The sequence below is a fragment of the Salmo salar genome, unplaced genomic scaffold, assembly GCF_905237065.1.
Source record: "Salmo salar unplaced genomic scaffold, Ssal_v3.1, whole genome shotgun sequence".
In the NCBI taxonomy this organism is placed as follows: domain Eukaryota; kingdom Metazoa; phylum Chordata; class Actinopteri; order Salmoniformes; family Salmonidae; genus Salmo; species Salmo salar.
The window spans coordinates 117,626-141,485 of record NW_025548236.1 but is presented as its reverse complement, the minus strand read 5'-3'; the positions used below and the strand labels follow the sequence as shown (position 1 = coordinate 141,485).

General features: G+C 48.3%; 1 protein-coding gene across 1 annotated transcript; it reads right to left on the bottom strand.

The window, feature by feature from the left end:
• Positions 1-342: 342 nt before the first annotated feature.
• On the bottom strand, positions 343-23,243 carry LOC106592093 (probable G-protein coupled receptor 19). Its single transcript, XM_045712072.1, is given in 5 exon segments — positions 343-874; positions 876-1,148; positions 1,150-1,299; positions 1,301-2,306; positions 22,955-23,243. Coding segments are annotated over 4 exon segments (1,299 nt in total). The 5' UTR covers positions 1,952-2,306; positions 22,955-23,243; the 3' UTR covers positions 343-649.
• Positions 23,244-23,860: the final 617 nt, after the last annotated feature.

Genomic DNA, 23,860 nt, shown 5'->3' with positions numbered 1-23,860 from the left:
GATTCAGAACCACAGACAGACAGGGGATTCAGATCCACAGACAGACAGGGGATTCAGATCCACAGACATGTTAACAGACAGACAGGGGATTCAGAACCACAGACATGTTAACAGACAGACAGATGTGATTCAGAACCACAGACATGCTAACAGACAGACAGGGGATTCAGAACCACAGACATGTTAACAGACAGACAGACGGGATTCAGAACCACAGACATGTTAACAGACAGACAGAGTGATTCAGAACCACAGACATGCTAACAGACAGACAGGGGATTCAGAACCACAGACATGTTAACAGACAGACAGACGGGATTCAGAACCACAGACATCGACAGACAGGTGATTCAGAACCACAGACATGCTAACAGACAGACAGACGGGATTAAGACCCACAGACATGTTAACAGACAGACAGACGGGATTAAGAACCACATATGTGGAATCCAGTGTCTGATTCAATACAATGTGAACTTCTCTCTCTCTCTCTCTCTCTCTCTCTCTCTCTCTCTCTCTCTCTCTCTCTCTCTCGTTCCAAAGTACCCTCTGAATATAGTGTTTTAGCAACCCAGATATTGTCCTGTTTCAACAACGCATGCCATCCTCAGAAATGTAGCGTCAATAGTTAAACCCTGTCTCCCTCCAATCAGACGAAGGTGTTGGGAGGATTGGCACTGATTGGCCAGGCCAGCTTCTTCTCCTTGGCCTCGCGGTCAAACGTGTCGTAGACTGAGTCTTTGGCGAGTGTCGTCTTGGTCGCCGCGGGGACGTCGACCACGCCCACGTAGTTGTTCTTGGCCATGCGGGAGCTGGCGGTGATGGTGTAGGCGTTGCTACGGTAACACTTCATAGAGGACGTGCAGAAGGTCTCCCCTCGTGCCGCGTCTGAAGTTAGCGTTGTAGACGGAGTAGAGCGACGGTTTGGAGGCGGCGGAGCTAAACGCCACCCACATCACGCAGCAGAAGACCAGAGCCCCTTGTCTGCTGGGGCCCGGGGCCTCACTAGGGTGCCACAGCTGGACAACGTAGAAGGGAGTCCAGGTGAGGAGGAACACAACGTTCAACATGAGAAACATCTTGATGGTCTTCACTTTAGTCCTTGGGACGATGTTCATGGTTCTCCGGACCGTGTGTCCGTCTGCGCCCGATCCTCCAGATGTAACGGACGACGCGCTGGTAAAACCACACGATGAGGACGGCTGGGATCAAGAAACCCAGGAGCAGGTGGGCGGATCCGTACGCCACGCCGTCCCAGCTTCCCGCCGGCAGGAAGAAGTCACAGTGCACGCCCCGTCCGTCGCCTCCGCCTCTCCGAGCCGTAGAAGAAAAAGCAAGGAGAGACGAAAGCGGCGTCCAACAACCAGGAAGCCAAGATCATCCGTTTCGCTTTCTCCCTGGACACCTTGAAGCTCAGTGGGTACACGATGGTGTAGAAACGGTCCACACAGATAGACAGCAGAACGTACACCTGGACACCAGGACACAGGTGCTGCAGGTAACGGACAACCTTACAGGCGGCAGCGCTGAGAGGCCAGCTTCCGCAGGTCACCTGGAGGAGTACGAAGGGAGCGCAGCCCAGGGACAACAACAGGTCAGCGCAGGCCATGGACACCACAAAATAGTTAGTAGTGGATTGACTTCTTCTGCTACGGTGGATCACCACACACACTAGAACATTACCCAGGATGGAGATCAGCCACAGGAGACTGAACACAAGCCCCAGAACAGCCACCTCCGCTGGGGTGAGTTCATACGACACCTGGGTGGTGTTCTGGAGGCCGGAGGAGGAGGAAGAGGAAGAGAGGGCATCGTGGTTACAGAGAGAGGGTGTGGCTGAGCTGGTGTTGCTCCTGTCTGAGAGGTTAAAGGTCATGGGGAGGGTAAAGGAGGGGGAGAGGAGAGACAGGAGGGAGGGCTTGATGCTGTCTGTTGATTGGGAGTAGACCATGCCGCTACCGGAGACAGCACCGCAGGAGAGCTGCAGAGACGGCACCACGGGAGAGCTGCGGAGACGGCACCACGGGAGAGCTGCAGAGACGGCACCACGGGAGAGCTGCAGAGACGGCACCACGGGAGAGCTGCAGAGACGGCACCACGGGAGAGCTGCAGAGACGGCACCACGGGAGAGCTGCAGAGACAGCACCTCAGGAGAGCTGCAGAGACAGCACCGCAGGAGAGCTGCAGAGACAGCACCTCAGGAGAGCTGCAGAGACGGCACCGCGGGAGAGCTGCAGAGACGGCACCTCAGGAGAGCTGCAGAGACGGCACCGCGGGAGAGCTGCAGAGACGGCACCATGGGAGAGCTGCGGAGACAAACACACAAAATAGATGTTGTGAGATGGAGGAGACATGGGAAAACTTACAAAACAGTAGGTAATAAATAATACCATCTGCATTGTATATGATATATACCCGTACGGAAGAGGACATTCGTGGAAATAAGAGACTTACAGCGCCTTCCGAAAGTATTCACACCTCGGGACTTTTTCCACATTTTGTTGTGTGAATTAAAAAAATGGATTAAATCCAGATTTGTATCACTTTGCCTACACACAATACCCCCCCTAATGTCAATTAAAAATGAAAAAGCTGAAATGTCTCGAGTCAAAAAGTACTAAACCCCATTTGTTATTGGTAAGGAGCCTAAATAAGTTCAGGAGTAAAAATGTGCTCAACAAGTCGGATAATAAGTTGCATGGATTCACTCTGTGTTCAATAATAGTGTTTAACATGATTTATGAATGACTACCTCATCTCTGTACCTCCACACACGTACAATTATCTGTAAGGTCCCTCAGTCGAGGGCGTGAATTTCAAACACAGATTCAACCACAAAGACCAGGGAGGTTTCCCAAGGCCTCGAAAAGAAGGGCACTGATAGGTAGATGGGTAAAAAAATGTAAAAAAAAAATAAAGTGTCAAGTCCTGACCAGTAATAGGGGTTATTTGTTATTGTAGTTTGGTCAGGACGTGGCAGAAGGGTATTTGTTTTATGTGGTTCGGGGTGGTGGTTTATTTAGTAGGGCGTTTGATTTATTATTTCCGGGTTTTTGGGTAATGTTCTATGTTTGTATTTCTATGTGGTCTCTGGCCTTTTGTATTTCTATGTCTGGTTTATTGGGGTTTGGACTCTCAATTGGAGGCAGGATGTTTTCTCGTTGCCTCTGATTGGGAGTCCTATATATGGGTATGTGTTTGGTTTAGTGTTGGTGGGAGATTGTTTCTTGTTTTGCGTGTTTTTGAGACAAGACTGTATTTTCGTCGTTCATCATTTATTTATTTTTTATTTTTATTTGTATACGTGTTTGTTTGGTTTTCCTTAAAAGAAGATGAGTTTCCAACCCGCGGCGTTTTGGTCCTCCTTTCCAGACGACAACCATTACAAAAACCCGACGTTGAATATCCCTTTGAGCACGATGACGTTATTAAATTACACGTCGGATGGTCTATCGATACACTCAGACTACAAAACAAATAATTATATTGTTTTATTGTCACATGTAAACAGAAAGGTGGAGTGAAATGTGTTGTTTTTACAAGGTCGGCCATCGGACTACGACGCTCCTCTGTTGCCACGCCCCGGCCATAGAGAGGGTTTTTAATTCTCTATTTTGGGTTAAGGCCAGGGTGTGACTAAAGTGGGCATTCTGTGTTCCTTTTTTTTCTAATGTTTTGGCATTTCTTTGTTTTTCGGGCCGAGTATGGTTCTCAATCAGGGACGGCTGTCTATCGTTTTGTCTCTGATTGAGAGCCATACTTAGGCAGCCAATTTTTTTCCCCCCACAGGGTTGTTGTGGGGAAGTTCATTTCTGTTTAGTTCTAGTATACAAAGATTAACAAATTCCCACGCTGCACCACTTGGTCAACTCCTTTCGACGGCCGTTACATCCTGGAGCAAATTAGGGTGAAGTGCCTTGCTCAAAGGGCACATCGACAGATGCAGGCGTCCTTCCGAACTCGGGAAACCGCTCAGGGAATTTCACCATGAGGCCAATGGTGACTTTAAAAACAGTTACAGAGTTTTAATGGTTGTGATCGGAGAGAACTGAGGATGGATTAACAACATTGTAGTTACTCCACAATACTAATCTAAATGACAGAGTGGAAAGAAGGAAGCCTGTACAGAATAATAAATATTCTAAAAACATGCTTCCTGTTTACAACAAGATACTAAAGTAAAACTGAAAAAAAAAGTGTCAAAGAAATGAACTTTATGTCCTGGATACAAAGCGTTATGTTGGGGGCGAATCCACCAGATCACTGAGTACCAGTCTTCATATTGTCTAGCATGGTGGTGGCTGCACCATGTTATGGGTATTCCTATCATTGGCAAGGACAAGGGAGTTTATGTTTAAGGATAAAATGAAACGGAATAGAGCTAATCACAGGAAAACCTGGTTCAGTCTGCTTTCCAACAGACACTGGGAGATGAATTCACCTTTCAGCAGGTCAATAACCTAAAACACAAGGCCAAATCTACACTGGGAGATGAATTCACCTTTCAGCAGGTCAATAACTTACAACACAAGGCCAGATCTACACTGGGAGACGAATTCACCTTTCAGCAGGACAATAACCTACAACACAAGGCCAAATCTACACTGGGAGATTAATTCACCTTTCAGCAGGTCAATAACCTACAACACAAGGCCAGATCTACACTGGGAGACGAATTCACCTTTCAGCAGGTCAATAACTTAAAACACAATGTCACGACTTCTGCCGAAGTCGATGTCCCCCTCCTTGTTCGGGGCGGCGCTCGTCGGTCGACGTCACCGGTCTTCTAGCCATCATTGATCCATTTTTCATTTTCCATTTGTTTTGTCTTGTCTTCCTACCACACCTGGTTCCAATCCCATTCATTACATGCTGTGTATTGAACCCTCTGTTTCCCCCTCTTGTCGGAGATTGTTTGCGGTTATTGTGTTCGTGTATTTTGTATCGCTGCGCGACGGGTTATTTTACCCGTGTTTTTTTTAATTTTTTTTATGTACGTTGTTTTTTTTGGGGGGCGTTTGTTTTTAGAATATTAAACAACTCCAGTGATACCAAGTTGGTTTCTCCTGCGCCTGACTTCCCTGCCACCTACAGACACGACGACGACGATCACAAGGACACATCTACACTGGAGTTACTTACCAAGGAGACAGCGAATGTTCCTGAGCGGCCGAGTTTACAGGTTTTATTGATTTATTTATTTCACCTTTATTTAACCAGGTAGGCTAGTTGAGAACAAGTCCTTTATTTAACCAGGTTAGGCTAGTTGAGAACAAGTCCTTTATTTAACCAGGTAGGCTAGTTGAGAACAAGTCCTTTATTTAACCAGGTTAGGCTAGTTGAGAACAAGTCCTTTATTTAACCAGGTAGGCCAGTTGAGAACAAGTCCTTTATTTAACCAGGTAGGCCAGTTGAGAACGCGACGGGTTATTTTACCCGTGTTTTTATTTTTTATGTACGTTGTTTTTTTTTGGCGTTTGTTTTTATAATATTAACCTCTATGGGCTAGGTGGGACGCTTGCGTCCCACCTACGTAACAGCCACTGCCAGCCTGTGGCGCGATTTTCAAAACCTTAAAAATCCTATTACTTGAATTTCTCAAACATATGACTATTTTACAGCCATTTAAAGACAAGACTCTCGTTAATCTAACCACACTGTCCGATTTCAAAAAGGCTTTACAACGAAAGCAAAACATTAGATTATGTCAGCAGAGTACCAAGCCAGAAATAATCAGACACCCATTTTTCAAGCCAGCATATAATGTCACCAAAACCCAGAAGACAGCTAAATGCAGCACTCACCTTTGATGATCTTCATCAGATGACAACCCTAGGACATTATGTTATACAATACATGCATGTTTTGTTCAATCAAGTTCATATTTATATCAAAAACCAGCTTTTTACATTAGCATGTGACGTTCAGAACTAGCATACCCCCCGCAAACTTCCGGGAAATTCGCTAACATTTTACTAAATTACTCACGATAAACATTCACAAAAAGCATAACAATTATTTTAAGAATTATAGATACAGACCTCCTCTATGCACTCGATATGTCCGATTTTAAAATAGCTTTTTGGTGAAAGCACATTTTGCAATATTCTAAGTACATAGCCCAGGCATCACGGGCTCGCTATTTAGACACCCGGCAAGTTTAGCACTCACCATAATCATATTTACTATTATAAAAGTTTCATTACCTTTTGTTGTCTTCGTCAGAATGCACACCCAGGACTGCTACTTCAATAACAAATGTTGGTTTGGTCCAAAATAATCCATCGTTATATCCGAATAGCGGCGTTTTGTTCGATGCGTTCCAGACACTATCCGAAATAGTAAAGAAGTGTCGCACGCATGGCGCAATTCGTGACAATAAAATTCTAAATATTCCATTACCGTACTTCGAAGCATGTCAACCGCTGTTTAAAATCAATTTTTACGACATTTTTCTCGTAGAAAGCGATAATATTCCGACAGGGAATCTCCTTTTCGGCAAACAGAGGAAAAAAATCCCAAAGGCGGGGCGGTCGGGGTCACGCGCATAAGCTAGTGTCCCTTGATCGGCCACTTGAGAAAGGCGATAATGTGTTTCAGCCTGGGGCTGGAATGACGACATTCAGGTTTTCCCGGGCTCTGAGAGCCTATGGACGACGTGGGAAGTGTCACGTTAGAGCAGAGATCCTTAGTAAATGATAGAGATGGAAAAGAAGTTCAACAAATGGTCAGACAGGCCACTTCCTGTAAAGGAATCTCTCAGGTTTTGACCTGCCATTTGAGTTCTGTTATACTCACAGACACCATTCAAACAGTTTTAGAAAATGTAGGGTGTTCTCTATCCATATGTAATAAGTATATGCATATTCTAGTTACTGGGTAGGAGTGGTAACCAGATTAAATCGGGTATGTTTTTTATCCAGCCGTGTCAATACTGCCCTCTAGCCCTAACTTAAACAACTCCAGTGATACCAAGTTGGTTTCTCCTGCGCCTGACTTCCCTGCCACCTACAGACACGACGACGACGATCACAAGGACAAATCTACACTGGAGTTACTTACCAAGGAGACAGCGAATGTTCCTGAGCGGCCGAGTTTACAGGTTTTTTAAATTGATTTATTTCACCTTTATTTAACCAGTTAGACTAGTTGAGAACAAGTCCTTTATTTAACCAGGTAGGCTAGTTGAGAACAAGTCCTTTATTTAACCAGGTAGGCTAGTTGAGAACAAGTCCTTTATTTAACCAGGTTAGGCTAGTTGAGAACAAGTCCTTTATTTAACCAGGTTAGGCTAGTTGAGAACAAGTCCTTTATTTAACCAGGTAGGCTAGTTGAGAACAAGTCCTTTATTTAACCAGGTAGGCTAGTTGAGAACAAGTCCTTTATTTAACCAGGTTAGGCTAGTTGAGAACAAGTCCTTTATTTAACCAGGTTAGGCTAGTTGAGAACAAGTCCTTTATTTAACCAGGTAGGCCAGTTGAGAACAAGTCCTTTATTTAACCAGGTTAGGCTAGTAGAGAACAAGTCCTTTATTTAACCAGGTTAGGCTAGTTGAGAACAAGTTCTCATTTACAACTGCGACCTGGCCAAGATAAAGCAAAGCAGTTCGACAACATACAACAACACAGAGTTACACATGGAATAAAAACAAACATACAGTCAATAATACAGTAGAAAAATAAGTCTATATACAATGTGAGCAGATGAGGTGAGATAAGGGAGGTCAAGGCAATAAATAAAGAGGCCATGGTGGCGAAGTAAATACGTTTTTAAGTTTTGACTTAAATCTAGTTGATTTCAAAATGGCCGTCTAGCAAACTACCAACTTGACAGAGCTTGAAGAATTTTTTAAAAGAATAATGTGCAAAAATATTATACAATCCAGGTGTGCAAAGCTCTTAGAGAATTACCCAGAAAGCCTCACTGCTGTAACCACTGCCCAAGAGGATTCTAACATGTATTGACTCAGGGGGTGTTGAATACTTATGTGGATTTCAATACATTTGCAAATATTTCTAAAAACATCTTTCACTTGGTCATTATTGTGTCTGAATACTTTCTGAAGGCACCGTAACTCATCTTCTCAGGTTTACAGATGATATTCTAACCTGAGGAGAGATCAGTCCTGAGGAGAGATCAGTCCTGAGGAGAGATCAGTCCTATTCTAACCTGAGGAGAGATCAGTCCTGAGGAGAGATCAGTCCTGAGGAGAGATCAGTCCTGAGGAGAGATCAGTCCTATTCTAACCTGAGGAGAGATCAGTCCTATTCTAACCTGAGGAGAGATCCGTCCTGAACTGATCTGAGCACATCTGTGAGATGCTGTCTGTCTGTCTGTCTGTCTGTCTGTCTGTCTGTCTGTCTGTCTGTCTGTCTGTCTGTCTGTATATATGTGTGTGTGTGTATATATGTGTGTGTGTGTGTCTGTGTCTGTGTGTGTGTGTGTGTCTGTGTGTAGGTGTGTGTGTGTGTGTGTGTGTGTGTGTCTGTGTGTGTGTGTGTGTGTCTGTGTCTGTGTGTGTGTGTGTGTCTGTGTCTGTGTGTGTGTGTGTGTGTGTGTGTGTGTGTGTCTGTGTGTGTGTGTGTCTGTGTGTGTGTGTGTGTATATATGTGTCCTTGGAAAGATCAACATGTGTTTGTACCCAGAGGAAACTGAATCAGCAAGGCCAGCTCCCCATATTGCATAATGGTGATGGGGAACATAGTCATTATAGACAAGGCCTCTGGAAGGACAGCTGTCCCTGGGCCCTATGAGGGGCTCTGGCTCTCTGTGGCCCTGGGCCCTATGAGGGGCTCTGGCTCTCTGTGTCCCTGGGCCCTATGAGGGGCTCTGGCTCTCTGTGTCCCTGGGCCCTATGAGGGGCTCTGGCTCTCTGTGTCCCTGGGCCCTATGAGGGGCTCTGGCTCTCTGTGTCCCTGGGCCCTATGAGGGGCTCTGGCTCTCTGTGTCCCTGGGCCCTATGAGGGGCTCTGGCTCTCTGTGTCCCTGGGCCCTATGAGGGGCTCTGGTTCTCTGTGTCCCTGGGCCCTATGAGGGGCTCTGGCTCTCTGTGTCCCTGGGCCCTATGAGGGGCTCTGGCTCTCTGTGTCCCTGGGCCCTATGAGGGGCTCTGGCTCTCTGTGTCCCTGGGCCCTATGAGGGGCTCTGGCTCTCTGTGTCCCTGGGCCCTAAGAGGGGCTCTCGCTCTCTGTGTCCCTGGGCCCTATGAGGGGCTCTGGCTCTCTGTGTCCCTGGGCCCTATGAGGGGCTCTGGCTCTCTGGGTCCCTGGGCCCTATGAGGGGCTCTGGCTCTCTGGGTCCCTGGGCCCTATGAGGGGCTCTGGCTCTCTGTGTCCATGGGCCCTATGAGGGGCTCTGGCACTCAGTGTCCCTGGGCCCTATGAGGGGCTCTGGCTCTCTGGGTCCCTGGGCCCTATGAGGGGCTCTGGCTCTCTGGGTCCCTGGGCCCTATGAGGGGCTCTGGCTCTCTGGGTCCCTGGGCCCTATGAGGGGCTCTGGCTCTCTGTGTCCCTGGGCCCTATGAGGGGCTCTGGCTCTCTGGGTCCCTGGGCCCTATGAGGGGCTCTGGCACTCAGTGGCCAAACAAGCAGAAGACTCTATATCTCACGGTGAGAGGCTCGAGGTCACCCACTCAGTGTCCTTTGGGCTCTAACGTCTCTCTCTTTGTTCCCTGACAAAGAGGGGCTGTGTTGATGAGATGTCTGTATTCTAATACATCTCTACCTCTGTATAATACATCAGTAGAACAACCACTACTTCCTGTTAAGGGTTTATATAGTCTCAGTAGAACATCAACTACTTCCTGTTAATGGTTTATATAGTCTCAGTAGAATATCAACTACTTCCTGTTAATGGTTTATATAGTCTCACTAGAACTTCAACTACTTCCTGTTAATGGTTTATATAGTCTCAGTAGAACATCAACTACATCCTGTTGTCATATAATAAGTCGTACTCATCCTTAAAAATGTCGTACTGGAGAGAAGAGGACCAAAACGCAGCAGGTATGTGCAGGCTCATCTTGACTTTTATTAACTATCAAAAATGAACACCCAAAATAACTAAAGAACTCACGAGAATTCACGAACGACCAACAGTCTGGCAAAGCATAGGGCTCAATACAGAACACCCCACCTAACCAGGACCAAGCAGCGGGAGGAAAAAGGAGAGATGGGCTCGCGAGGGGAAGGAGTTCTGGACCTGGGAGGAGATCATGACGGGGAAAGGACCCTGGCGGAAGGATTCCCAGGTCGAGGAGGTGATGCCAGCCGGTGGAAGGAGTCGCAGGCGGCGGTCGAGGAGGCCCGGAAAACACCCCCAAGAATTTTTTTTTGGGGGGGGGGCTAATGGGGTGGTCCGGAAGGGCAGAGGAAGAGCCCAGACCACTGCTCTCGTGGGGGATGACGGCGGAGGAAGAGCCCAGACCACTGCTCTCGTGGGGGATGACGGCGGAGGAAGAGACCAGACCACTGCTCTCGTGGGGGATGACGGCGGAGGAAGAGACCAGACCACTGCTCTCGTGGGGGATGACGGTGGAGGAAGAGCCCAGACCACTGCTCTCGTGGGGGATGACGGCGGAGGAAGAGCCCAGACCACTGCTCTCGTGGGGGATGACGGCGGAGGAAGAGCCCAGACCACTGCTCTCGTGGGGGATGACGGCGGAGGAAGAGACCAGACCACTGCTCCGTGGGGGATGACGGTGGAGGAAGAGCCCAGACCACTGCTCTCGTGGGGATGACGGCGGAGGAAGAGCCCAGACCACTGCTCTCGTGGGGGATGACGGGCGGAGGAAGAGACGGAGATGATGAGGCAGTTGATTGAGGACCTGCAGAGGGAAGATCTGGAGGAGGAGCCATGGTATGCGGAGTTGCGCGCTGTGTCGCCAGTGCGCCCGCACAGCCCGGTGCGTCCGGTGGACATGCCCAGCACATGCCGTGCTAGGATGGGCATCCAGCCAGGACGAGTGGCTAAACCGGCTCCACGCTTCAGGTCACCAGTACGTGTTCACAGTCCTGTCCGGCCCGTCCCTGCTCCCCGCACCAGGTTAGTGGTGCGTGTCCCCAGTCCTGTCCGGCCCGTCCCTGCTCCCCGCACCATGTCAGTGGTGCGTGTCCCCAGTCCTGTCCGGCCCGTCCCTGCTCCCCGCACCAGGTTAGTGGTGCGTGTCCCCAGTCCTGTCCGGCCCGTTCCTGCTCCCCGCACCAAGTCAGTGGTGCGTGTCCCCAGTCCTGTCCGGCCCGTCCCTGCTCCCCGCACCAAGTCAGTGGTGCGTGTCCCCAGTCCTGTCCGGCCCGTCCCTGCTCCCGCACCAGGTTAGTGGTGCGTGTCCCCAGTCCTGTCGGGCCCGTTCCTGCTCCCCGCACCAGGTTAGTGGTGCGTGTCCCCAGTCCTGTCCGGCCCGTCCCTGCTCCCCCGCACCAAGTCAGTGGTGCGTGTCCCCAGTCCTGTCCGGCCCGTCCCTGCTCCCCGCACCAGGTTAGTGGTGCGTGTCCCCAATCCTTTTCCGGTCGACGGCTCCGCTCCGGAGCCTGAGCATGCCGCTCCACAGTGGTCCAGTCTGGGCCAGAGGGGTAGGGCTAAGGTGAAGGCGGGGAGAGAACACGCCCGGGGCCAGAGCCTCCACCGAGGGTGAGGCGCCCACCGGGTCCCCCCTAATAGACTTAAGTTTGGTGCACCGGGAGTACGCACCGTTGGGGGGGGGGTTCTGTCACGCCCTGACCAGGTGAACTCGGGTATATTGGGTCAGGGTGTGTCATGTTAGGTATTTTTCATTGGTTTGTGTTTGGTTTACGTTTTAGCCTTGTGTAGGCTCTAGGTGGGTTATTTCTATGTTGGGTTCTGTTGATTCCCAATCAGAGACAGCTGTCGCTAATTGTCTCTGATTGGGATCACATTTAAGTTGCTGTTGGTGGGGTGTTGTCTCTTTGTTTGAGCACGTAACGTATCTGCATTTTTCTTGATTTTTGTGTACATGTTTAATTCCAGTGTGTTGAATAAACATGTGTTCGCTCCCAGCTGCGTTTTGGTCCGCTTCCTCGTCACCCGGCAACGAACGTTACACCTGTTAATGGTTTATATAGTCTCAGTAGAATATCAAATACTTCCTGTTTAATGGTTTATATAGTCTCAGTAGAATATCAACTACTTCCTGTTAAGGGTTTATATAGTCTCAGTAGAATATCAACTACTTCCTGTTAAGGGTTTATATAGTATCAATAGAATATCAACTACTTCCTGTTAATGGTTTATATAGTCTCAGTAGAACATCAACTACTTCCTGTTAAGGGTTTATATAGTCTCAATAGAACATCAACTACTTCCTGTTAATGGTTTATATAGTCTCAATAGAACATCAACTACTTCCTGTTAATGGTTTATATAGTCTCAGTAGAACATCAACTACTTCCTGTTAAGGGTTTATATAGTCTCAGTAGAACATCAACTACTTCCTGTTAATGGTTTATATAGTCTCAATAGAACATCAACTACTTCCTGTTAATGGTTTATATAGTCTCAGTAGAATATCAACTACTTCCTGTTAATGGTTTATATAGTCTCAGTAGAACATCAACTACTTCCTGTTAAGGGTTTATATAGTCTCAATAGAATATCAACTACTTCCTGTTAATGGTTTATATAGTCTCAGTAGAATATCAACTACTTCCTGTTAATGGTTTATATAGTCTCAGTAGAACATAAACTACTTCCTGTTAATGGTTTATATAGTCTCAGTAGAACAACCACTACTTCCTGTTAATGGTGTATATAGTCTCAGTAGAATATCAACTACTTCCTGCTAATGGTTTATATAGTCTCAGTAGAATATCAACTACTTCCTGTTAAGGGTTTATATAGTCTCAGTAGAATATCAACTACTTCCTGTTAAGGGTTTATATAGTCTCAATAGAATATCAACTACTTCCTGTTAATGGTTTATATAGTCTCAATAGAACATCAACTACTTCCTGTTTATGGTTTATATAGTCTCAGTAGAATATCAACTACTTCCTGTTAATGGTTTATATAGTCTCAATAGAATATCAACTACTTCCTGTTAAGGGTTTATATAGTCTCAGTAGAACATCAACTACTTCCTGTTAATGGTTTATATAGTCTCGGTAGAATATCAACTACTTCCTGTTAATGGTTTATATAGTCTCGGTAGAACATCAACTACTTCCTGTTAATGGTTTATATAGTCTCAGTAGAACATCAACTACTTCCTGTTAATGGTTTATATAGTCTCAGTAGAATATCAACTACTTCCTGTTAATGGTTTATATAGTCTCAGTAGAACATCAACTACTTCCTGTTAATGGTTTATATAGTCTCAGTAGAACATCAACTACTTCCTGTTAATGGTTTATATAGTCTCAGTAGAACATCAACTACTTCCTGTTAATTGTTTATATAGTCTCAGTAGAATATCAACAACTTCCTGTTAATGGTTTATATAGTCTCAGTAGAATATCAACTACTTCCTGTTAAGGGTTTATATAGTCTCAGTACAATATCCACTACTTCCTGTTAAGGGTTTATATAGTCTCAGTAGAACATCAACTACTTCCTGTTAAGGGTTTATATAGTCTCAGTAGAACATCAACTACTTCCTGTTAATGGTTTATATAGTCTCAGTAGAACATCAACTACTTCCTGTTAAGGGTTTATATAGTCTCAGTAGAATATCCACTACTTCCTGTTAATGGTTTATATAGTCTCAGTATAACATCAACTACTTCCTGTTAAGGGTTTATATAGTCTCAGTAGAACATCAACTACTTCCTGTTAAGGGTTTATATAGTCTCAGTAGAACATCAACTACTTCCTGTTAATGGTTTATATAGTCTCAGTAGAATATCCACTACTTCCTGTTAATGGTTTATATAGTCTCAGTAGAACATCAACTACTTCCTGTTAATGGTTTATATAGTCTCAATAGAATATCAACTACTTCCTGTTAATGGTTTATATAGTCTCAATAGAACATCAACTACTTCCTGTTAATGGTTTATATAGTCTCAGTAGAACATCAACTACTTCCTGTTAAGGGTTTATATAGTCTCAGTAGAATATCAACAACCACTACTTCCTGTTAAGGGTTTATATAGTCTCAGTAGAATATCAACAACCACTACTTCCTGTTAAGGGTTTATATAGTCTCAGTAGAACATCAACTCCTTCCTGTTAATGGTTTATATAGTCTCAGTAGAATATCCACTACTTCCTGTTAAGGGTTTATATAGTCTCAGTAGAACATCAACCTGCCCTGAGGATCAGTAACGGCTGAAGAGACAAACCTATTCATTAGTCGCTCCGAGGGACAAAGCTGAGCGCAACCACACCAGGGGACAGCAGGGCACACAGAGCCAATAAGCAGGAGTCTGTGGGGTCCTGAGTCTCTCTGGGGATAATCATTAAGGTTCTGCTGAGGTACTCTAGGAGAGGGGGATTATGGGTGGAGGCTGAGGTACTCTAGGAGAGGGGGATTATGGGTGGAGGCTGAGGTACTCTAGGGGAGGGGGATTATGGGTGGAGGCTGGGGTACTCTAGGAGAGGGGATTATGTGTGGAGGCTGAGGTACTCTAGCGGAGGGGATTATGGGTGGAGGCTGAGGTACTCTAGGAGAGGGGGATTATGGGTGGAGGCTGAGGTACTCTAGGAGAGGGGGATTATGGGTGGAGGCTGAGGTACTCTAGGAGAGGGGGATTATGGGTGGAGGCTGAGGTACTCTAGGAGAGGGGGATTATGGGTGGAGGCTGAGGTACTCTAGGAGAGGGGGATTATGGGTGGAGGCTGGGGTACTCTAGGAGAGGGGGATTATGTGTGGAGGCTGAGGTACTCTAGGAGAGGGGATTATGGGTGGAGGCTGAGGTACTCTAGCGGAGGGGATTATGGGTGGAGGCTGAGGTACTCTAGGAGAGAGGATTATGGGTGGAGGCTGAGGTACTCTAGGAGAGGGGGATTATGGGTGGAGTCTGGGGTACTCTAGGAGAGGGGATTATGTGTGGAGGCTGAGGTACTCTAGGAGAGGGGATTATGGGTGGAGGCTGAGGTACTCTAGGAGAGGGGATTATGGGTGGAGGCTGAGGTACTCTAGGAGAGGGGGATTATGGGTGGAGGCTGAGGTACTCTAGGAGAGGGGGATTATGGGTGGAGGCTGAGGAACTCTAGGAGAGGGGATTATGGGTGGAGGCTGAGGTACTCTAGGGGAGGGGATTATGGGTGGAGGCTGAGGAACTCTAGGAGAGGGGGGATTATGGGTGGAGGCTGAGGTACTCTAGGAGAGGGGGATTATGGGTGGAGGCTGAGGTACTCTAGGAGAGGGGATTATGGGTGGAGGCTGAGGTACTCTAGGAGAGGGGGATTATGGTTGGAGGCTGAGGTACTCTGAGGTATAGTCCATACATGGGGACAGGATGTGGTTGTGAAAGGTCGAGGTAGGTTATATCCAGCCCAGACCCAGGGGACAGGTTGAGGTAGGTTATATCCAGACCCAGGGGACAGGTTGAGGTAGGTTATATCCAGCCCAGACCCAGGGGACAGGTTGAGGTAGGTTATATCCAGACCCAGGGGACAGGTTGAGGTAGGTTATATCCAGCCCAGACCCAGGGGACAGGTTGAGGTAGGTTATACCCAGACCCAGGGGACAGGTTGAGGTAGGTTATATCCAGCCCAGGGGACAGGTTGAGGTAGGTTATATCTAGCCCAGACCCAGGGGACAGGTTGAGGTAGGTTATATCCAGCCCAGGGGACAGGTTGAGGTAGGTTTTACCCAGACCCAGGGGACAGGTTGAGGTAGGTTATATCCAGACCCAGGGGACAGGTTGAGGTAGGTTATATCCAGCCCAGGGGACAGGTTGAGGTAGGTTATATCCAGACCCAGGGGACAGGTTGGGGTAGGTTATATCTAGCCCAGACCCAGGGGACAGGTTGAGGTAGGTTATATCCAGCCCAGGGGACAGGTTGAGGTAGGTTTTACCCAGACCCAGGGGACAGGTTGAGGTAGGTTATATCCAGACCCAGGGGACAGGTTGAGGTAGGTTATATCCAGCCCAGGGGACAGGGGACAGGTTGAGGTAGGTTATACCCAGACCCAGGGGACAGGTTGAGGTAGGTTATATCCAGACCCAGGGGACAGGTTGAGGTAGGTTATATCCAGCCCAGACCCAGGGGACAGGTTGAGGTAGGTTATATCCAGCCCAGACCCAGGGGACAGGTTGAGGTAGGTTATATCCAGCCCAGACCCAGGGGACAGGTTGAGGTAGGTTATACCCAGGCCCAGGGGACAGGTTGAGGTAGGTTATATCCAGTCCAGACCCAGGGGACAGGTTGAGGTAGGTTATACCCAGACCCAGGGGACATGTTGAGGTAGGTTATGTCCAGCCCAGACCCAGGGGTCGGGTTGAGGTAGGTTATACCCAGCCCAGACACAGGGGACAGGTTGAGGTAGGTTATACCCAGACCCAGGGGACAGGTTGAGGTAGGTTATATCCAGCCCAGACCCAGGGGACAGGTTGAGGTAGGTTATACCCAGCCCAGGGGACAGGTTGAGGTAGGTTATATCCAGCCCAGACCCAGGGGACAGGTTGAGGTAGGTTATAGCCAGCCCAGACCCAGGGGACAGGTTGAGGTAGGTTATAGCCAGACCCAGGGGACAGGTTGAGGTAGGTTATACCCAGGCCCAGGGGACAGGTTGAGGTAAGTTATATCCAGCCCAGGGGACAGGTTGAGGTACGTTATACCCAGCACAAGGGACAGGTTGAGGTAGGTGATACCCAGCCCAGACCCGGTTGACAGGTTGAGGTAGGTTATACCCAGCCCAGGGGACAGGTTGAGGTAGGTTATATCCAGCCCAGACCCAGGGGACAGGTTGAGGTAGGTTATATCCAGCCCAGACCCAGGGGACAGGTTGAGGTAGGTTCTATCCAGCCGAGGGGACAGGTTGAGGTAGGTTATACCCAGCCCAGACCCAGGGGACAGGTTGAGGTAGGTTATACCCAGCCCAGGGGACAGGTTGAGGTAGGTTATATCCAGCCCAGACCCAGGGGACAGGTTGAGGTAGGTTATATCCAGCCCAGACCCAGGGGACAGGTTGAGGTAGGTTATATCCAGCCGAGGGGACAGGTTGAGGTAGGTTATACCCAGCCCAGACCCAGGGGACAGGTTGAGGTAGGTTATACCCAGCCCAGGGGACAGGTTGAGGTAGGTTATATCCAGCCCAGACCCAGGGGACAGGTTGAGGTAGGTTATAGCCAGCCCAGACCCAGGGGACAGGTTGAGGTAGGTTATAGCCAGACCCAGGGGACAGGTTGAGGTAGGTTATACCCAGGCCCAGGGGACAGGTTGAGGTAAGTTATATCCAGCCCAGGGGACAGGTTGAGGTAGGTTATACCCAGCACAAGGGACAGGTTGAGGTAGGTGATACCCAGCCCAGACCCAGGGGACAGGTTGAGGTAGGTTATACCCAGCCCAGGGGACAGGTTGAGGTAGGTTATATCCAGCCCAGACCCAGGGGACAGGTTGAGGTAGGTTATATCCAGCCCAGACCCAGGGGACAGGTTGAGGTAGGTTATATCCAGCCGAGGGGACAGGTTGAGGTAGGTTATACCCAGCCCAGACCCAGGGGACAGGTTGAGGTAGGTTATATCCAGCCGAGGGGACAGGTTGAGGTAGGTTATACCCAGCCCAGACCCAGGGGACAGGTTGAGGTAGGTTATACCCAGGCCCAGGGGACAGGTTGAGGTAGGTTATACCCAGCCGAGGGGACAGCAGCAGTAGCAGCTTATCTCACATCTCATGTTTACTCTAGTGGCTCTCCTCTCTCTACCTCCATACCCTCTATTCCCTTGGCAACCATCGCCTGATTCAGCCCTGACATCCATACAGCACAGCCTGATGGGAGAGAAGCCTGAACCTCAACCAGCCAGCTGCTGCTGCTGCTGAAAGATATACAGTTTACAGTGTTTCTGGGCTGGAGAGAGAGGAACACCGCGACAACACGACACCGTACCAACACCACAACACCACGACACCACAACACCACAACAACACGATACCACAACACCACAACACCACACAACCACGACACCACAACACCATGACAACACGATACCACAACACCACACCACCACAACACCACACCACCACGACACCACAACACCATGACAACACGATACCACAACACCACAACACCACGACACCACAACACCATGACAACACGATACCACAACACCATGACAACACGATACCATACCAACACCACAACACCACGACACCACGACACCATGACAACACGATACCATACCAACACCACAACACCACGACACCACAACACCATGACAACACGATACCACAACACCACAACACCACAACACCATGACACCACAACACCACAACACCATGACAACACGATACCACAACACCACAACACCACAACACCACGACACCACAACACCATGACAACACGATACCACAACACCACCACAACACCACACCACCACGACACCACAACACCACAACACCATGATACCACAACGCCACAACGCCACAACACCACAACACCACAACACCATGACAACACGATACCACAACACCACAACGCCACAACACCACAACACCACAACACCATGACAACACGATACCACAACACCACAACGCCACAACACCACCACGACACCACAACACCATGACAACACGATACCACAACACCACGACACCACAACACCATGACAACACCACAACACCACAACACCACAACACACCAGTGTCAACACCACAACACCACAACACCATGACAGCCCAGTGTCAACACCACAACACCACAACACCACCGTGACAGACCAGTGTCAACACCACAACACCACAACACACCAGTGTCAACACCACAACACCACAACACCACAACACCATGACAACACGACACCACAACACCACAACACCGTGACAGCCCAGTGTCAACACCACAACACCACAACACACCAGTGTCAACACCACAACACCACAACACCATGGAGAAAAGCCTCTCTCTCAGTGTCATGACAGGAAATGGAGCGAGAACACAGCTATGGAGAAAAGTCTCTCTCTCAGTGTCATGACAGGAAATGGAGCGAGAACACAGCTATGGAGAAAAGTCTCTCTCTCAGTGTCATGACAGGAAATGGAGCGAGAACACAGCTATGGAGAAAAGCCTCTCTCTCAGTGTCATGACAGGAAATGGAGCGAGAACACAGCTAGGGGGAAAAGCCTCTCTCTCGGTGTCATGACAGGAAATGGAGCGAGAACACAGCTATGGAGAAAAGCCTCTCTCTCGGTGTCATGACAGGAAATGGAGCGAGAACACAGCTATGGAGAAAAGCCTCTCTCTCGGTGTCATGACAGGAAATGGAGCGAGAACACAGCTAGGGGGAAAAGCCTCTCTTTGTAGGTTAGAGATGACATGAATATTACTAAAACAACAAGATGCGCCACCCTTACGAGGGACATATCAGAGACTCGTCACCCTCGATCTGGCTTTACATAATTCTCCTGAAGCGGTGAGATGAGCTCACGTCACACCTACTTATTTTGATAAGCCTATCAGAGACAGAGTAGGATTATTAGATGGACTGATCTACCTCATGCCACCATTAACAGCAGGTAGATGGACTGATCTACCTCATGCCACCATTAACAGCAGGTAGATGGACTGATCTACCTCATGCCACCATTAGCAGCAGGTAGATGGACTGATCTACCTCATGCCACCATTAACAGCAGGTAGATGGACTGATCTACCTCATGCCACCATTAGCAGCAGGTAGATGGACTGATCTACCTCATGCCACCATTAGCAGCAGGTAGATGGACTGATCTACCTCATGCCACCATTAACAGCAGGTAGATGGACTGATCTACCTCATGCCACCATTAATAGCAGGTAGATGGACTGATCTACCTCATGCCACCATTAATAGCAGGTAGATGGACTGATCTACCTCATGCCACCATTAGCAGCAGGTAGATGGACTGATCTACCTCATGCCACCATTAACAGCAGGTAGATGGACTGATCTACCTCATGCCACCATTAGCAGCAGGTAGATGGACTGATCTACCTCATGCCACCAACAGCACCATTAACAGCAGGTAGATGGACTGATCTACCTCATGCCACCAACAGCACCATTAACAGCAGGTAGATGGACTGATCTACCTCATGCCACCATTAACAGCACCATTAACAGCAGGTAGATGGTCTGATCTACCTCATGCCACCATTAACAGCAGGTAAATGGACTGATCTACCTAATGCCACCATTAACAGCAGGTAGATGGACTGATCTACCTCATGCCACCATTAATAGCAGGTAGATGGTCTGATCTACCTCATGCCACCAACAGCACCATTAACAGCAGGTAGATGGACTGATCTACCTCATGCCACCATTAACAGCACCATTAACAGCAGGTAGATGGACTGATCTACCTCATGCCACCATTAATAGCAGGTAGAGGGTCTGATCTACCTCATGCCACCATTAGCAGCAGGTAGATGGACTGATCTACCTCATGCCACAAACAGCACCATTAAAAGCAGGTAGATGGACTGATCTACCTCATGCCACAAACAGCACCATTAAAAGCAGGTAGACGGACTGATCTACCTCATGCCACCAACAGCACCATTAACAGCAGGTAGATGGACTGATCTACCTCATGCCACCATTAACAGCACCATTAACAGCAGGTAGATGGACTGATCTACCTCATGCCACCATTAACAGCACCATTAACAGCAGGTAGACGGACTGATCTACCTCATGCCACCAACAGCACCATTAGCAGCAGGTGGATTGAAATGTATTGTTCATCTGGCCTACGTGAGTTCTGCTGTTCCCTGGCAGGATAACAGGTCTCATGAGATTCAGCTTTCAGAAATAATAGCTTATCAACATACAGCCTGGCAAAAACCATAGACTCACAGGACAATTACAGGACAATTACAGGACAAAGAGAAGATGCAGCTTTAGAAACAACCAGACAAGACACCTGTGTGCGCTGTAGTGCGAACGTTGTGGGAACGTTGTGGGAATGTTGTGCGAATGTAGTGCGAACGTTGTGGGAATGTTGTGCGAATGTTGTGGGAATGTTGTGCGAATGTTGTGCGAATGTTGTGGGAATGTTGTGGGAATGTTGTGGGAATGTTGTGGGAACGTTGTGGGAATGTTGTGCGAATGTTGTGGGAATGTTGTGGGAATGTAGTGCGAACGTTGTGGGAATGTAGTGCGAACGTTGTGGGAATGTTGTGGGAATGTTGTGCGAATGTTGTGGGAATGTTGTGGGAATGTAGTGCGAACGTTGTGGGAATGTAGTGCGAACGTTGTGGGAATGTTGTGCGAATGTTGTGGGAATGTTGTGGGAATGTTGTGGGAATGTTGTGCGACTGGAGACTAAAGCTACAGCTCATCTATTTCACAGATTTTTGTTATTATTGATGATCGTTGAATTGGAATAACATCTATGATATTACATCTCACACGGTCCTGGCTCAGACGGTCCTGGCTCAGACGGTCCTGGCTCAAACGGTCCTGGTTCAGACGGTCCTGGCTCAAACGGTCCTGGCTCAAACGGTCCTGGTTCAGACGGACCGAACACTGGCTCAATACATCTCACACGGTCCTGGCTCAGACGGTCCTGGCTCAGATGGTCCTGGCTCAAACGGTCCTGGTTCAGACGGACCGAACACTGGCTCAATACATCTCACACGGTCCTGGCTCAGACGGACCGAACACTGGCTCAATACATCTCACACGGTCCTGGCTCAGACGGACCGAACACTGGCTCAATACATCTCACATGGTCCTGGTCCTGGCTCACACGGTCCTGGCTCACACGGTCCTGGCTCAGACGGACCGAACACTGACTCAATACATCTCACACGGTCCTGGCTCAGACGGTCCTGGTTCAGACGGTCCTGGTTCAGACGGTCCTGGCTCAGACGGTCCTGGCTCAGACGGACCGAACACTGGCTCAATACATCTCACACGGTCCTGGCTCAGACGGTCCTGGCTCAGACGGTCCTGGCTCACACGGTCCTGGCTCAGACGGACCGAACACTGACTCAATACATCTCACACGGTCCTGGCTCAGACGGTCCTGGCTCAAACGGTCCTGGTTCAGACGGACCGAACACTGGCTCAATACATCTCACACGGTCCTGGCTCAGACGGACCGAACACTGGCTCAATACATCTCACACGGTCCTGGTCCTGGCTCACACGGTCCTGGCTCACACGGTCCTGGCTCAGACGGTCCTGGCTCAGACGGACCGAACACTGACTCAATACATCTCACACGGTCCTGGCTCAGACGGTCCTGGCTCAGACGGACCGCACACTGACTCAATACATCTCATTACTTATACATTCATCTTCTGCACATCTATCACTCCAGTGTTTATTTGCTATATTGTATTTACTTTACCACCATGGCCTATTTATTGCCTTTACCTCCCTTATCTCACCTCATTTACACACATTGTATATATACTTTCTCTACTGTATTATTGACTGTACGCTTGTTTACTCCATGTGTAACTCTGTGTTGTTGTATGTTGTCGCACTGCTTTGCTTTATCTTGGCCAGGTCGCAATTGTAAATGAGAACTTGTTCTCAACTAGCCTACCTGGTTAAATAAAGGACTTGTTCTCAACTAGCCTACCTGGTTAAATAAAGGTGAAATAAAAATAAAATACTTTTTTGTTGTTGTGATGGACACATTCAATGTAAACAAAGACAAACGTTTAGGCAAAAATGATTAAAAAAAAACCATTCTGAATATCCCTAATTGAACAACGGCCTAATTATTATCAGCTTGGTCTGAAATAATCATGATGGCGAAGAAGGTAAAACGTTGTCCTCCAACTGTTCTGCCAGATCTACCCGGGTAACTGTTACAATAATCAGCAATCACGTACCTGTCTCACGGCAATAACGGTCGCATTTTTACATTCCGTATCCTTTTAACTCCTTATTTATTCCGTTAATGATCTAACGGGTATTTTGTGCTTCGGGAAGGATCTCCCCCGGTTCTTCATCTGAATCATCAATGTCCGTTCGGTTCGGTTCGGGGTTACAACCGTTACAATAACAGCCTCCTCTTCGTGACAACTGCGGCATCCCTGGAAAGTGGAAACTGCTTTAGGAACGAGACAAAATGTCGCGGATGTGGAGGGGAGAGGAGGGGAGGAGAGGAGATGAGGGAAGAGGAGGGAGAGGGGAGGAGAGGAGGGGAGAGGAAAGGAGGGGAGGGGAGAGGAAAGGAGGGGAGAGGAGAGGAGAGGAGGAGAGGGGAGGGGAGAGGAGAGGAGAAGAAAGGAGGGGAGGGGAGAGGAGGGAGGAGAGGAGAGGAGAGGAGGGGAGAGGAGAGGAGAGGAGGAGAGGGGAGGGGAGGGGAGGAGGGGAGGGGAGGGAGGAGAGGAGAGGAGGGGAGAGGAGCGAGGAATATAATATAATCAATACCTTTTCTCTCAACGGAGACGGTCACATGGTGTGATGATCACGTGCCCACTAGGATAATACAGATAGAAGGTTAGAAACACCAGAACAGACTGGACTAATCTGTGAAGGACACTGGATATTTGCCAAATCTCTAAATAATGATTTCTTCTCCTTCACTACTGATCTGATCTAATCTGATTTAATCTAATCTGATCTAATCTGATCTGACCTGATCTGATCTGACCTAATCTGACCTAATCTAATCTAATCTGATCAGATCTAATCTGATCTGACCTGATCTGATTAATGATGATCTTTCACCATATTCATTTCACCTGTCAAGTCTCTTCCAATCAGAGAAGCTGAAGGGCATGAGGATTTGG